The 17,675-nt window shown below is 41.9% G+C and overlaps 1 protein-coding gene across 1 annotated transcript; it reads left to right on the top strand.

Moving 5' to 3' along the window:
* The first annotated feature begins 11,307 nt into the window (after window positions 1–11,307).
* On the top strand, window positions 11,308–15,249 carry LOC127964239 (uncharacterized). The gene is made up of 2 exons (XM_052564384.1): window positions 11,308–14,800; window positions 15,088–15,249. The coding sequence occupies exons 1-2, from the start codon at window positions 11,392–11,394 to the stop codon at window positions 15,099–15,101; spliced, it is 3,423 nt and encodes a 1,140-aa protein (XP_052420344.1). The 5' UTR covers window positions 11,308–11,391; the 3' UTR covers window positions 15,102–15,249.
* The last annotated feature ends 2,426 nt before the right edge of the window (window positions 15,250–17,675 follow it).

Raw genomic sequence — 17,675 nt, forward strand, 5'->3', positions numbered from 1 at the left:
AGAGAGCTGTGTGTGTCTCAACGAATGGTTCAAAAACATAAATCGATAAAATAGTGCAGAGATTAATGTTATGCATTTGCCGCCTTCTCCTGCGTCGTCGTTACTAAGCAACAGGGTAAACAACTGCTGGCTTGATGACGCAATCGAACTGCGGTTCTGACCCAAATAATATGATATGAACAGAGTCCAGCTTACGTGTTTTTTTTTCTTTAATTGCTAATGCAAGCTTTTTATAACACAGACAGTACAATATCAAGCATTGCTTAGTAATTGTTCAACAAAGTATTGATAGTAGTGTAAATACTGTCAGACTAACAGTCTGAATGTTTGGTTGATTGTAATCTGTTACATCTTTCTATCAAAGTTAGCTGACATTATTAAGATGTCTTTGTTCTGACACAGTTTAACTCTTGAGTTCTTGTCATATTACCAATTTCTAAACTATAGCAAATAAACTGTGATAATATAAGAAATGTTGAAGGTGTCTGAACAAATTTAGGTTTGACTGTATATTTTATTTTACAATGTAGACTATGCAGTCTTATTTTAAATGTGATTATTCGGTTTCTGTACATGGACACCTACAAATTGAAAAAAAACTATAACATTAACATTAACATTGTGTAAATAGCACAAGTAAATAAATAGAACAAACTGTTTTCAATACAAAATCCATCAATAGCAAATCAGCATATTAGAATGATTTCTGAAGGATCATGTTATTTGAATAGCAGGAATAAATTGCATTGTAATAAAAACTTTTTATTAAATTGTAAAAATCATTTACAATGTTACTGTCTTTTACTGTATTTTTGATCATGCAGCATTAATGAGTGGAAGAGACTTCTTTTTTTAAAAAGGTAAAAAAAAAGTCTTACTGAACCCAAACTTTTGATCAGTCATGTATATTAACAAAATGTATATAATATCAATACTGATGTAAATGAGCAATGTTGCTATAATGCGACATGTTTACATTTTAACATTGAATGTCAAAATTCCCAAAAATAACTTTTTGTGCCATTTAACAATTTTCATTTAAATACACCAATATAACAATCCATAACAATAAAATCAATATTTAACGGCATAAAATGTTTTTCTGTTTTACAAAATGCTGTAGAATTGTGAGCCATTCGAAATAAGTTTGAACTGATTCAGGCAATTAATTCAATGTTCTGATGTATTTTCCACAATTTTTTTATATAGGATTTCAAAACTAGTCAGATTGCAAGCAATATTCACAATATCCACCTAACAAAGATATCAAAATCAGCACAAAAATATTGCAAAGCAGTTTTTTTTTCTCTCTGTTTGGCCCACAATCATTCTAGCATTGTGTCTTCAGCTTAAGCTGTGAATGAAGATGAGCACTGTGGATCTGCGACAGTATATTCACAACAACATGTTCTTTAGAACAGAATAGGACACACGACAGCATTCTGAATAAAAGTTCCCTTCTTTTCTGTGCCAAGAGGATTTTTCTCTCATTAGCACATCAATCCACATAATCTGCAGCTCATATTGTGTTGCTAGTGCGCTGTCAGACTGGAAAATAAGAGGGAATCGCTGCCTTCCTAACAGCATAGTTTGCTATTTTGAAACAAATGGCAACATGCTGAAGGAGAAAGACGATGCCATTTTAAGCCGCAACAACAGGCTTCAAACATGATCCATCAGTCAGCGTCTCAAACTTGCCACGACTGTCTGTCAGCTATCTGTGGGGAAACGCTGGGACAAAGACATTGGGGACGAGTCAATCAGAATTCAGCGGTCAATCAATCACGCGTGGGAGTTTGGGAATGACAGAGTTGATCTGCTGCGACTCGTTTAAAAAACCATTAGTGTACAGTGGTGGGCTGCCTGTCAGATGGGAGTGTAATTGATGTGAATGAGCTGGTGATTAGTGCAATGCTCGTATATCATCCCATCTTGGTCCTGTCGCTGCACCGTGAGACTAAATCCACCAGTCAGGACACAGGATGGTGGGACATCGAGATTGTGGGTCAGGTCATTAAGGTCTGCTGAGATAAGAGGACACACACACACAATCTCTAATAGCACTTAGATTTTTTTTCCACAGCTGGGAGCTGCAGATCTCGCTCAGGACTGGTCTGACCTACCAGAAACCTGAACAATGACCTGTGTAAGTCAAGTAATCTAATTCAGTGCTCAGAAGTTATTTGAATATAGAATGTTAATGTGGACACTACTCTCAGAAGTTTGGGGTCGCTAAGATTTTTTGTAATGTTTTTGAAAGAAGTCTCTTATGCTCACCAAGGCTGCATTTTATTTGATAGAAAATATTTTTTAATAGGTAATGCTGTGAAATATTATACAATTCAAAATGAATGTTTTCAGTAAAAACATAAGGAAATCAGTATGTTTTAAAATATAATTTATTCCTGTGATGCAAAGCTGAATTTTCAGCATCATTCCTCCAGTCAATTTATATTCAATTTAAACCACTTTATTTGCATGATTGTGTTTACATAACATTGCCAAAACATTATATGCTAGTAATGACAAGAATAAGAAACATATAATGTTACTTATATACAATATAACAATAATAAATAAGGTTCTAAGTAATTAATTAAAATTAAATGTGAACTATATGTATATAAAAGTCTATTTTATCTATATATAATTACTTAAAGAAAATTATTTAAAATATAACCATAAATAAATAAAAAACAGCATTTATTAATATAAAAAAACAACATTTATTTGTACTGATCTTCAGTATCACACTTGATCAATTTAATGCAACCCTCCTGAATAAAAGTATTTATTTCTTAAAATAAATTCTGACCCCCCTCCCCCACTTTTTATTTTTTATTTAAACAATTAGTTACAAGAATGTGAAACTGACCAACAAGAAGCCACTTTTTATTCAGCTATAAAGAGATTCATGAATATGATAACTAATTAAAATACAATTAAAATATTTTAATTTGTGAGCTGCTTTTTGTACTGAGTTTTATGAAGATAATCCTTTTATGCCTTTTCCTCAAATATATGATATTTGATATTTGGAATTATATTTTGCCGATTGAAAGGGATTTCTGTGATCAAATCTTTTGAATCCATTCCCCCAAAAATATCACTCAGATTTGTTTGTTTTTGAGTCTTGTTCAGTTCCATTTGGTCAGAAAGTCCCTCTGAACAATATCCAGTGTTGACCAAGTCTTGTTTTTCCTTTCTCACAAATCACTGCATTTCCAAACTGGCTACATGCAATTAATGCCATTCTAATCATGTGGTCGTCAGTTAAATATTTACACAGTTTTATTGCACTCCCTCTTTTTCTTCTTGTTTTTAGGAAACCTAATATACAGTACTGATTCATCAGATCATTGCTCTGACACAAAACAAGGATTTAATAACGGATTTTCTTAAATGAACCAATCACCCAAAAATTCAAATACGCTGACAATGTATTCACCCTCAGGTAGATGTAGATAATTTTTTTTTGGTCATCAGATCATGAAATGTAGAATTACATCACTTGCTCACCATCGGTTCCTCTGAACGGGTGCCATCAGAATGACAGTCCAAACAGCTGATAAAACCATCACAATAATCCACAAGTAATGCACACCACTCCAGTCTATCAATTAACGTCTTGTGAAACCAAAAGCTGAATGTTTGTAAATAATAAATCCATAATTAAGATGTTTTTAACTTCAGACCATCACTTTATTCACAGGTTTATTCACATCAAAATCCACCCACATATTTGTTTAGAGCTGTTTTGGACTGTCTTGAGCTGTGCATATTTCTATCCTGATTCAGACGAGACGACCTTACACAGGAGGAAGCAGAAGCAAAAGTCTGGAGTTTAAAAAGGTTGGATTTGTTTCTTACAAACATGCAGCTTTTGCTTCACAAGACATTAACAGATGGACTGGATTATTGTGATGTTTTTATCATCTGTTTGGACTCTCATTCTGACGGCACCCATTCACTGCAGAGCATCCATTGGTGAGCATTGGTTAAATTTCTTAAAATCTGTTCCATTGAAGAAACAAACTCATCTACTTCTTGGATGTCCTGAGGAAAATGTTTTGTCAAATTTTAGTTTTTGAGCCACCTCAAATTATAAAGCTTGTTTAATTGCCTGATCAAGGAGTCACTGTTAGCATTAGTTTACCTTTAGGCTGTCTTCCTGTGGTGTAGATCATCTTAAAGGTTGAAAAAGCAGAGGCTCGCTCACCAGTCTGCTATCAGTGATTTGTTTGGTCGGTTTCTCAAATGCTAGTTAATTCAGCATTATTTTGCCTCATTAGTGGTTGAGCGCTGATGTTGGGTGAAACAGCACTCAAGCGTGTCTCTCGGGTGCGCTAACATGAGTGTCTGCGCGTCGTATCATTTCTGCAGTGCCAGCACACTTCCTCATTCAACAACCTGAGCCACATGAAACATTATCTAGCCCTCTCTTGATTAATTAATAGCAGCAAGTATGAATAATAATTAAAATTAAATGTCCAAAGGGTCATTACAAACCCACGGATAGGCTTTAATTATACTGTGCAAACAACGTGAATTGCAAATGGACTATGATATAGCAAAGTGTATGCGTGGTGTATGAAGTTATGTTTGCTAATTACAAGCTGGACGCTTCAAAATTAAATTCCGTCTGCTGAGACTGAGAAGAAACTTTTTATATCATGTTCCTGGTCTTAACTTAAATAATTCAGTGCTTGTTCTTCTAAGGAAAATGTTTGTCTTTATAATTATTTATCAAGATGTGATAAACATGCTTGGCCTCCGGTTGTTATAGGTTGTGAATGTTGTTTAACCTAACATGATAAAAATAGTCACCATTTTTTTTTTTTTTTTATCAAATTTAATTGTTTATTGAACCTTTAGACACATAATTTTTTTAAAGCCAGTGTACGTGATTTGGTTCAGAAACATTATTATTTTAAATGTTACAATTTTTCTGGATTAAATTTTTTCTGGTACATTTTTTCCCCCAGACTATGTTTTACTGTTAAATTAAATTCATTAATAAAAAAGTATATCTAATTAATTGAAAGAATGAAACTTACAATATTAAACAGCAATTTATTAAAAGTTTAACAAAAAAAGTAAATTTCTAGTAAATATTCCTTTAAAAATAATGTTTTAATAATAATTGTATTAGTAGTAGTCGTACTATCATTACATTAAGTGAAGTTCGGTCACAGTTTCTTCAAGTTAAACCAAACTTTTATTTTGACGGGTAGCTGTGAAGACCTTTAGGTTTCTGTTTGTATATGATATGACAGTAGTTTTTTTCAAAAGAAACTGTAAAATGATCACAAAGTGACTCTCAGAGCAGTTCTGGAGGTTATGTTCATGTGTTCATGCAGAAGCAGAAAACACTACAAGCTTCATGCGTGCTTCAGCATGTGTGTAGTAAACGTGTGTCTGCACCATACATTCACAGAGAGAGACACAAAACATGCAGGAATTATATTGAAATAGTATTTCTGCAGCTTAATATTCACAGATACTATTCCATATCACGTTTTGATTTAGATGTACTGACCTACTTTTGATATCCATCCAAAAGTTGGCAAATTCAGTGACATCCTGTGTTATACAGTAAATTAAATTTTTATGACGGATCTGTTTTTTGCATTATGGAAATCATATGGCCCCAAATGAGACATGAAGTAATCTGACAGCTTTGCATACAGTCTTCCATGAATGCCGTCTCTCATCGTGTTGCTGGTTAACCTCTGCTCTGCCTGTGCATGCTCACGTATTTTGGAGGAGGCGCAGCTTTGGAGAGTGATTTGCAGAGAGGGTGGTATTTTATGCTTTTATGCTTTTTTCATCAAAGCTTTGTAGTTTATACCATATCATGCAGTGCATTACAATGATGATTGAGAGATGATAAACATTCCTCAAAAACCTGATGATCATATTTGATACATTTGAACATGAAAAAAAAAAAGATGTACTGTATGAAAATCAAGCAAGTTGCTTGAGTCCATGTTTTTCCAAGTGTTCTTCTTGAAATAGTACTAACAATATAAATGTTATTATTACGTTTAATGAATAAAAATCAATTAAGATTTGACAGCAGAAAGACATGTGAACCTGAAGCTGAAGGTGGAGGTTTGTACAAATATAGTAAAAGCACTTTTACTTGCTAAAAAAGTCTAAACTATCAATCAAACGACAGAAGGCATGGAGTAGATTGTGAACTGCAAGTTTTTATTAGACAAATTCTGATCATGTTTATCATTTAGAGGCCTTAGAAATGTAAGTTTTATATTGAATTACTCAGTTGTTAGTCATTTAGACCACTTTGTTGAACTACATATGACTTTCAAATCTACCGGAATGTTCCATAACTTGAAATTTTACATGCATAATAAAAATATAATAAAATCAAATGTGAATTTTTAGGTAGACTGGTCAGACTTTAATATCTCTCAAGGTCAGACTCTGTTCTGTGTACTATATTATTTTTCCTTTCTAATTTATGAGCCAATTTCTACAGGGCCTGAATAATGAAATATTTCTGCATGTATTACCCTCTTTTGCTGAGGCTTCAAGTCAAAATGAAAATGTTCTGTAATTTCTTATTCAGCAGACTTAAGGGTATATATTTAGAGGGATTCAGTCTTGGCTCTCCGTTCTCATTAAACACCAGTGAGACAACTGCACACAAGCACACACACACACACACTCCTCAATTATGATGAAATGCAGGACAGTGCATTGAGAAATGCCTTACACTTTATGTGTTGTGCTTAACCAAATCCCAGAGATCTTTGGTACATGCATGAGCCATCCATCATTAATGCATGGAATCACCAAAATGCATTATATGGAAATTCCTGTACATTTGTTTTTCTTGGTAATGATGTTTGCTTGAATAAAATATTACTGTTATTGTGCATACAAATTGCTAACATGAAGTATTAAACTTAAGCATGTACTGTAACTGTTGTTATGTCTCCCTAATTATTTGGCACCGAAGTATTTTTTGGGAGGTAACACAATACGTTCAGTGAATAAAAGAATATTTAAGCTCAAACACTTTTCTCTGCTAGAAGCAGGCAGATGTAAAGCTGAACCTGAATTTGCTTTTAGTAGAAAAGATAACTAAATTCTCAATAAAACAAAACTCCCAATAATAAAATAATAAGTGAACCCAAAATGTATATTTTAAACCAACAAATATCAGCGTTTGTGCAGCAGAAATGAACAATTCTTCCAGGCCTTTATGATAACAAATAAGAATTCTTGAAAATCATCTTACAGTAATTGAGTAATTTCTAGCACATATAATATTTTAAAGTTGTGTACTGACTTTTTATGATTATTAAAGATTTTTTCTTGACTTGGAAAATCAAAGTTTTAAAGTTGTATTTTCAGTTTCAGAATTTATTCTCGAAACATTTCGACTTTATTCTCGTAATATTAAGACTTTATTCTCGAAATATTACGATAATCTCATAATCTTAGAAAAACATTTTTTTCAACGTGGCACTAAAACGCTGTCGTAAAATACAGCATGAGAAATGCTCAATAAAAGTTTCTCTGTTGCATTATCATCAACATACAGCGAGTTACACAAAACACAGATCTCACCCTTTTCGGAGGGTGCTTAATAAACGGACAAACTTTAAATCCCAAGAACTGCTTGGTTTCATTACTCATTGCTCCGTAGACTAGAAATCCTGTCAAAATAAGAGTCCCACCTTAGTAAAGGAGATCTCATATTTAAACTCACAAAAAAATTCAAATGTATACAAAAAGTAATTAATTAATCATAATAAAGTCTGTTACAATACAGTGAAAGTGTTATTTTACATTTGTTTACTTTATTTCTGTACCTGAAAAATGCGTTTATTAAAAAAAAAATACTGTTTATTTAATATGTATCTTTGTTCTTTAATTATTTGATGTTGCAGCAATAAAACTGCTAATATAATTTAATGCAGGTGTTTTTGAACTTTGCTGATTTAAAACGTACAATAATTAAATAATTAAAACAAAATACTATCTATTTTCATGTCAAAATTTCAAATAAGAGAGGAAGTGACAAATATCAGTATCTGTATTGGAATTGGCCACTAAGTGGCTGTTAAAATCAATATTGACCCCAAAAATCATATTGGTGCATCTAATTTAATGTAAAAAAAAAAAAAAAAAAAAAGAAGAAATCTAATGAAAGAAACTTTTATTTCAGCTGCTTGCCAAGGCAACATTTTTCGTTTTCATTTAGTTTAAGTAGAATTTCTAAAGTAACTACAACTAAAACATTTTTATGTAGAAATAAACTTAAAAAGATAATAAATAAATAAACAAGCACAACACATTTACTAAGATTTTTTTTTTTTTTTTACTAATATTAAAATAAAAACAGAAAACCTAAAAATAAAGACTAATTCAATATATTATAGTAGTATATCAACTATAATAGTACGTCAATTATACCATAACAACACTGCCTAAAAACAACCTGTTACATCTCTGGAATTTCTACTTTACTCCAGCAATATCGAAACTGATTGAAGTACTTTTACTCAATTACATTTTTAAGAAAAAACTCTTTTACACACTCTTTAGACCTTACATTCTACTTGCATAGTTTTGTTTGTCTTACTGAGCTAACAAAATAGAGACAATCTTTAAGTGTGAATACTGTCAGCGGTTTCAGCATATTGTTTCCGGCTGAACATCTGTTGTGTCCAGAAGCTTTCGATAGCCAGGACACCGTTATGAAAGTTGTTTTGCATCAAAGTTACTTTAAGCAGAAAATCTTCTCGATCTCTGGACATAATCCATCAATTTCAGAAGCTTACAACTTTTTTACTTTAAATACTTAAGAACAATGATTTGTAGCCTTACTTCAAGTAAGTTTTTGGCTAGATGCTTTTAATTAAGTAAAATGTTGACAGAGCACAGGCAAGGAGCCAGGTTTGCATCAATTTCCATCACATTTTTTTCTCAGAAAATGTCAAAATCATTAAGAATTACCGTCTATTGTTCCTTTAATCTTTTCTTCCTCTCTCTCTCTCTCTCTCACACACACACACACACACACACATGCAGTGTTAAAGCACCCGAACATGAGCAGCACTCCCAGTCTAACTCTCTATTTTCCCTTCATTGTATGACTTTGAGAACTAAATAGCATCACTTGCTACGGGTCCCTGAACGCGTCTCTGTTTATTTCCAGCCCCCTACCCTGTTATTACTCTCCCAATTTGGCATCAGCAATCCACGGAGCTAAAAGGCCTTGTGCGATGGACTTTATTCCCTGAGTCATTAAACAACACTAAGTCGCCAGGGAATCTGGATTGATTGTAAAATTGCGCCAGAAGCCTCTCTCGAGCTCGACTTTCTCTCGACGGGAGATATTTCCTGAGCATGGGGCTTTTTGTGCTTGACATGGGTTGATCTGACATAATGGATTCAGCGGTTCATTTTGTGACAGATATGTTGTACGACATAATACTGCAGTAATCTTTCTTCTTTTACTGTTCTTTTTAGGCGAAGAGAAGACATAAAAACGTTTCATGCACTTCAGATGTAATTGTGCTGTTCGCATTGCTGTTTCGTTGATGTTGTTTCATCATTGTGATATTACAATCAGAAAGAAAAGACAATTAGATCTCTCAGGGAGAAAGAAAGTTTAAAGCTTCTAATGGATGAGGAATAATGTTGAACTTGGGGCTTTTTAGCCTTTCTTCTGATGTCTTAAATGTTTTGATCCCTTGTTTACTGATGACTTAAATGATCACTTACTGATTCATAATATTTAGTCATTAGAAAAGAGAGGCACAGTGTAATGCATCAGTTTTGTCGCATGAAGATGCACTGAAAAAAAAGAAGAAAAATATTTTCTCCCTTGGTATTTTTGTGTTGTTTTCCAGTACAAATATCTAAACATTCTTAAATCAAAGATACATTTGCTCCAGAAGCAAAATAATATGCATCACAATGTGGTCAGTTTTTGCTTAAGACAAAAAAAAAGTAATAATCCAGTATCTCAAAATCGTAAAATATTTCCTAAGATCAATAATAATAAAGCATTTGAAAAACAGAAAAGCTCAAGTTCTTTAAAGTATGTTCATTTATGCACTCAATACTTGGTCAGGGCTCCTTGAGCACAAATGACATCATCAGTGAGGTGTGTCATTGAGGCGATCAGCCTGTGGCACTGCTTAAGACACTATTGAAGCATAAGTTTCTTTGTGTGTGTGTATAAATCTCTGTATATCATCTGTAGCCTGCAGAGAGCAGATCATATATATATATTGTGACGAGCACTCCCAGAGGAATCAGCGTCGCCCTGGAAACCAAACCAAAACACCTGCACGTCCTCGTCACCGGCTGATCGGTCACAGCTGCTCCCCATCAGCCAGCACATTGAAAAGCAGCACATCTTGCACTGAGAAGAGGTTCTCAAACAGAACGCGAAGCTGGACTAACCCCTCTCTCCTATCCCCACAGAAAGCAGCGAGTGACCGACAGCCCACACCCTTTGGAGCACGTCTGGACACCCACTTCCCCCTTGATTGGCACAGAGGAGCACGGAGAGCACACGGGGAGCACCAACCAGCGGAAAGCAGATCAGGACACTTCACCAGGCACCCTTCACTTTTCAATAAACCCACCCTCCGGGGCTTTTGATTTCACGTACCTCTTGTCGAGTGGTTCTTCACCCCGTGACAGTGGTGGAGAATGCGGGCAGAACAGTGAGGAATCACCGACAAGGTCACCGCCCCAACTCCTAATTTTTTTTTGCTTTCTGTCAGCAGCACCACGGAAGGCGGCACGCACGGCCCCGCGATGGAGGACGTCTTACAACGCCTCGCTGAGGTTAGCATCCGCCAGCAGCAAATAGCGGAACACCTCGCCACTCGCCTGGGCAGGACGGAGGATGAACTCGCCGCCGTCCGGGCGGCCGCGGCCCAGCGCGTTCCGCTACCTGAGCCTCGGGCACAAGCCACCCGTCTGTTGCCCAAGATGACGGCCGATGACGATGTGGAAGCCTTCCTTCAGGTCTTCGAAAACACTGCCCACCGAGAGGGATGGCCAGAGGACGAGTGGGCACGTGCGCTGGCACCCCTACTCACCGGTGAAGCACAGAGGGCTTACTTCTCGCTTCCCCTGACGAGTGCCGACAGTTATGTCGAAGTGAAGCGAGAGATCCTGGCGAGGCTGGGCCTCTCCCCTGTAAGTGCCGCCCAGCAGTTCCACGAGTGGGAATACAAGCCCCGGGTGCCAGCCCGTGCCCAGGCAGCCGAACTCAGCCGCCTCGCCCAGCACTGGCTGTTGACAGGAAACCCCACACCAACACAGGTAGCGGAACGAGTGGTGGTCGATCGCCTCCTGCGCGCACTACCTCGCGCCCACCGACAGGCCGTCGGCATGAGGGACCCACGTGACGTCCGGGAACTAGTGGAGGCGATCGAGCTGGCGGATGCCGTTCATCCCAGCGGGGCAGGGGACCGGCTGCCGCCATTCCCCCGGAGGGTGGTCCAGGAGCGACGCCCGCTCGAAGGCACCGCGCGACCCGTCAGCAGGCCGACGGTTCCCCCACCGCGAGATGAGCCCATGCCAAGTGCCGAACCACCGTCGCCTCCGCGAGCCTGGCTGGCAGGCTGCATCCTTCACCAACGGGTGCCGGCGGGAGCCCCCGAAGCAGATGTGAAGGTGGATGGAAGACGGTTCCGGGCCCTGTTGGACTCAGGCAGTGCGGTCACCCTCATCCAGGCGCGGCTGTGCGCCCCGCGAAGCGGCCGGAAAAACTTCCTACCGATTACCTGTGTGCACGGAGACACTCGTCAAGTACCGGCCCGTGAAATGGTCATTTCGTCCCCCCAAGGCACCTGGCCAGTGGAGGTAGGCCTGGTGAAGGACCTGCCGGTGGCCGTACTGCTTGGAAGGGATTGGCCCGGCTTCGAGAAGCTGCTGTCCGCCGCTACCCAGCCTGCCAGCCCCAAGGGGAACCGTCGAAGACCGAGGCGGCCGCCTGGACCCCGCCGCCGACCGGCCCTGCTCGTCTCCGACAGTGGGAGAGAAGGTGAGGCCCCCTCCCAATCTACTAATCTGTTTTATGATGTCTACCAACAGGCCGCTGGAGGGGGCTCTTTCGCCAAGGAACAGCGGGAGGACGACCGACTCAAGCACTGTTGGAGCCAGGTGCGAGTCGTGGATGGAGAGGACGTCCTCCCCCGGCCCCACCCTCTCCCACATTTTGTCGTAGAGAATGGCCTGCTGTATTGTGTCGCCCAGCGTAGGGGGGAGGAGAAAAAGTTACTAGTTGTGCCTCGTGCCAAGACCGAGACCATTCTGGAGCTGGCCCATTCCCACCCCATGGCAGGACACCTCGCGGCAGCCAATACTGCCCAACGCATCCGCGACCGTTTCCATTGGCCGGGCCTGGACGCCGAGGTAAAGCGGTTCTGCCAGGCCTGCCCGACCTGTCAGGCCACGTCGCCCCGGACTCCTCCCCCCAGCCCGCTCATCCCGCTGCCTATCATCGAGGTGCCCTTCGAGCGGATTGGAATGGACATAGTGGGGCCGTTGCCGAAGTCTGCCCGAGGGCATGAGCACATCCTGGTCATCGTCGACTATGCCACCCGGTACCCAGAAGCAGTCCCCCTGCGGAAGGCCACCGCAAAGTCCATCGCCCAGGAGCTGTTTCTGCTGGCCAGCCGAGTCGGCCTCCCCTCAGAGATCCTGACTGACCAGGGAACCCCCTTTATGTCCCGGCTAATGGCTGACCTCTGCCGGCTGCTGCGGGTAAAGCAGTTGAGGACCACTGTTTATCACCCCCAGACTGATGGCCTCGTAGAGAGATTTAACCAGACCCTCAAGCAAATGCTCAGACGTGTGGCGGCGGAGGACAAGCGGGATTGGGACCTCATGATCCCCTACGTGCTCTTCGGGATCCGCGAAGTTCCCCAGGCCTCAACTGGCTTCACCCCCTTCGAGCTCCTGTTTGGCCGTCAACCCCGGGGCCTCTTGGACGTGGCCCGGGAAGCGTGGGAGCAGCAGCCGGCCCCGCATCGTACCGTCATCGAACATGTCCGGCAAATGAGGGAACGGATCGACCGAGTGATGCCGTTAGTCCGGGAACACCTCACCAGGGCCCAACAAGCGCAGCAACATCATTATGACCGGACAGCCCAGCCACGGGAGTTCCAACCGGGAGACCGCGTCATGGTCCTGGTCCCCAGCTCCGCCTGCAAATTTCTGGCCTCCTGGAAGGGGCCCTACTCGGTCGTCGAGAGGGTTGGACCGGTCACTTACCGCCTGAGACAGCCGGGACGACGGCAGGCGGAGCAACTCTACCACGTCAACCTCCTAAAGAAATGGGTGGGGACCCGGGACCAAGTAGCTGCCCTAAGCCTCACCGAGCCCGTGGTTGTGGATATCAACCCCCACCTTTCGGCTGCCCAGAAGACGGAGCTGCAGCACCTGGTCAGTCAGTTCCAGGATGTGTTCTCCTCTCAGCCCGGGCAGACCAACGTGCTTCAACACCATATCCGGACGCCCCCAGGAGTCGTCGTTAGGCAACGGCCCTACCGAGTCCCGGAGGCTCGTCGGCAGGCTATTGAGGAAGAGGTCCAACAGATGCTAAAGTTGGGGGTAATAGAACCATCCCGGAGTCCGTGGTCCAGCCCCATTGTGATGGTCCCAAAGCCGGATGGCACCCTCCGCTTTTGTAACGACTTCCGCCGCCTGAACGAAGTCTCCGAATTCGACGGGTACCCCATGCCTCGGGTGGACGAACTGCTGGACCGGCTAGGAAGGGCCCGGTATATCAGCACCCTAGACCTAACCAAGGGCTATTGGCAGGTACCGCTCTCCGAGGCCGCCAAGCCGAAAACCGCCTTCTCCACCCCCAGTGGCCACTGGCAGTACCGGACCCTTCCCTTCGGCCTACATGGGGCCCCCGCGACGTTCCAGCGGATGATGGACATCCTCCTGCGGCCTCACCAAGCTTACGCGGCCGCCTACCTGGATGACGTCGTGGTCCACTCCGAGGCGTGGGACGAACATCTGAATCGTCTGCGGAGGGTGCTCTCGGAGCTCCGGCGGGCTGGGCTTACCGCCAACCCCCGAAAATGCCACCTAGCCCTCTCTGAGGCCAAGTACCTGGGCTATCAAGTCGGCCGAGGACTCATCCGGCCGCAAGACAAGAAAGTTGAGGCCATCCACGCCGCACCAAGACCGGAGACAAAGACCCAGGTACGAGCCTTCTTGGGGTTGGCGGGTTATTATCGTTGTTTTATCCCCAACTTCTCCTCTTTAGCCGCCCCCCTGACAGACCTGACCAGGAAGGGGCAGCCGGAGAAAGTATGCTGGACCCCGTCGGCGGAAGAAGCCTTCTCCCAGGTGAAAGCAGCACTCACGTCCTCGCCGGTACTCCGCGCCCCGGACTTTAGCTGCCCCTTCCTGCTGCAGACGGATGCTTCCGACACAGGACTAGGAGCGGTCCTCTCCCAAATTCAGGAAGGTGAGGAGCATCCGATCATCTACATCAGCAGGAAGCTGTCCCCCGCCGAGAGGAAATACGCCGCTGTGGAGAAGGAAGCCCTGGCCATCAGGTGGGCAGTCCTGGAGCTCCGGTACTACCTCCTGGGCCGCAAGTTCACCCTGGTAACCGACCACGCGCCCCTACAGTGGATGGCCCGCGCCAAGGACACCAACGCCAGGGTGACTCGCTGGTTCCTAGCGCTCCAGGACTTCCACTTCGAAGTCCGCCATCGAGCTGGGGCCGCCAACGCGAACGCCGATGGCCTCTCCCGGATCTGGACAGCTTATGCAGGTCTGTCAGGGGTCATTCCCCACCCTCCCCTAATCTCACCCCTACTTTCTACATGTCTTCGCAGGACCAGAACGACGCTTAGGGGGGGGGGATGTGACGAGCACTCCCAGAGGAATCAGCGTCGCCCTGGAAACCAAACCAAAACACCTGCACGTCCTCGTCACCGGCTGATCGGTCACAGCTGCTCCCCATCAGCCAGCACATTGAAAAGCAGCACATCTTGCACTGAGAAGAGGTTCTCAAACAGAACGCGAAGCTGGACTAACCCCTCTCTCCTATCCCCACAGAAAGCAGCGAGTGACCGACAGCCCACACCCTTTGGAGCACGTCTGGACACCCACTTTCCCCTTGATTGGCACAGAGGAGCACGGAGAGCACACGGGGAGCACCAACCAGCGGAAAGCAGATCAGGACACTTCACCAGGCACCCTTCACTTTTCAATAAACCCACCCTCCGGGGCTTTTGATTTCACGTACCTCTTGTCGAGTGGTTCTTCACCCCGTGACAATATATATTTCTTGTTTAAAACAAGAAAAATATTGGTCAATGGCTTCAGAAAAAATAAACTTGTCTTCCCTTCAAATATGAATGTTTATTATTCTATCCATTGGCAGATTTTTAAGCATAAACCCACTTAGTTTTAATAAATATTCTGTCTTTTTTCTGATTTTTTTTTTTTTTCAGAAAGATAAACCTGTATTCCCTTTGAATTAGGTTTTATTTTCTTACCCATTGGAAGATTTTTTTTGAAGCATAAACCCACTTAAATAATACAACACAGAACCTAATTGTAACGATATTAAAAATCTCCATATTCATCGGGAAGGAGGAGGCGGGAACCGGCGCACAATCAAAACATAATTTTAATATTCAAAATAAACACAAAACAGCGCGTCAGCCCCTCAAGGCGACTGATGCGCACAAATAAAAGCAAACACATAAAATAATGTCCCAGGCCTGGTCCTCTCTCGTCCTTCACGGTCGTCGCTCCAGTTTTATATCCTTCCATCTCCTACGTGGGACTCGATACCGGCGGTGGGGCGCAGGTGTAGCTCATCTTCAATCACTACACCTGGTCTCACTCCTCGTTCCCACGCCTCTCGGCCCCGCCCCACTCGCCACACTAATGTTATGTGATTTAACTTTTCAAGTACATATATCTTGATTTAAGAATGTTTGTACTGGAAAATTATACAAGGATTAATGGATGGATGAATGGATAAATACAAATATTTTTTCCTCCCAGTGTGTGGAATAAAAATTTACATGGTGCATGTAGATTTTTCCCATTCCGTTTTTGATAAGGCGATGATTTTTAAGCGTAATGAGAGATTCGGTGCACATTTTCTGTTCAGGAAGGAAGTTGCATATCACTGATTTAATTAAATAGCCCTTGATGGGTGTAAACACCCGACCGGCACCCTACGGCCGTCCCACGTGCCTCTGAATTTGCAAGCTCTGGGATTCGTAATGCAAATAGCAGCTCTCTGGAGTGTACAGATGACGTGTACACACACTCTATGGGTATTAATTATGCTGCTGTGATGAACTACCTGCTACAGAGGTACATCTGTATCTGCTGCAGCTCATGGATCTAACTTTTTGCTTATAGCTGGTTAATATGTTCATCATCTTTTCAAGGAAAAATAATGGAGAACTAGAGCACTGGGTTTTGAACAGTAGCATTGCAATGTTTGCTTTAGTAAGTAAATATATAAATGTGTTTTGCATTGCATGTAAAATTACTTTTGGCAGTCTAGTTAAATAATGAGCCAAAGTCAGATTTAGTGCATTGCATAAAATACTGCAGATTAATGTAAATATTGCATTAAAATTTTTTTAATGGTAGCATGCTTTGTTTTTGTTTTTTAATCAATACAGGTGCATCTCAATAAATTAGAATGTCATGGAAAATTTCATTTATTTCAGTAATTCAACTCAAATTGTGTAACTCGTGTATTAAATTAATTTAATGCACACAGACTGAAGTAATCTTTGGTTCTTTTAATTGTGATGATTTTAGCTCACGTTTAAAAAAACATTTTTAGTGAATTGTTGGCCTTCTGGAAGGTTTATTTCAAGTTTATTTGTATAGTGCTTTTTACAATACAAATCATTGTAAAGCAAAATATTCATTTACTGTAAATGTACTCAATACTTGGTAGGGACTCCCTTTGCTTTAATTACTCCCTCAATCCGGCGTGGCATGAATGTGATCAGTTTGTGGCTCTGCTGAGGTGGTCTGGAAGCACAGGATTCTTTGACAGTGGCCTTCAGCTCATCTGCATTGTTTGGTCTCGTTTTTCATCTTCCTCTTGAAAATACACCATATATTCTCTGTGGGGTTCAGGTCTGGTGAGTTTGCTGGCCAGTCAAGCACACCAACACCATAGTCATTTAACCAACTTTTGATTCTTTTGGCAGTGTGGGCAGGTGCCAAATCCTGCTGGAAAATGAAATCAGCATCTTCAAAAAGCTGGTCAGCAGAAGGAAGCATGAGGTGCTCCAAAATTTCTTAATAAACAGGTGCAGTGACTTTGGTTTTCAAAAAACACAGTGAACCAACACCAGCAGATGACATTGCACCACCCCAAATCATAACAGACTGTGGAAACATAACACTGGACTTCAATCAACTTGGGCTGTGAGCTTCTCCATCCTTCCTCCAGACTCTTGGACCTTGGCTTCCAAGTGAAATACAAAACTTGCTCTCATTTGAAAAGAGTACTTTGGACCACTGGACAACAGTCCAGTTCTTCTTCTTGTTTGCCCAGGTAAGACGCCTCTGACGTTGTCTGTGGTTCAGCAAATTCCTTCACACGTCTGTGTGTGGTTGCTCTTGATGCCTTGACCTTCCCTTGTGAAGTTTACTCG

The sequence above is a fragment of the Carassius gibelio genome, chromosome B8 (genome assembly GCF_023724105.1).
Source record: "Carassius gibelio isolate Cgi1373 ecotype wild population from Czech Republic chromosome B8, carGib1.2-hapl.c, whole genome shotgun sequence".
Taxonomy (NCBI): Eukaryota; Metazoa; Chordata; class Actinopteri; order Cypriniformes; family Cyprinidae; genus Carassius; species Carassius gibelio.

Coding starts and splice junctions, on each gene's coding strand:
- LOC127964239 (XM_052564384.1), top strand. CDS start 11,392: ATGAGGGACCCACGTGACGTCCGGGAACTAGTGGAGGCGATCGAGCTG.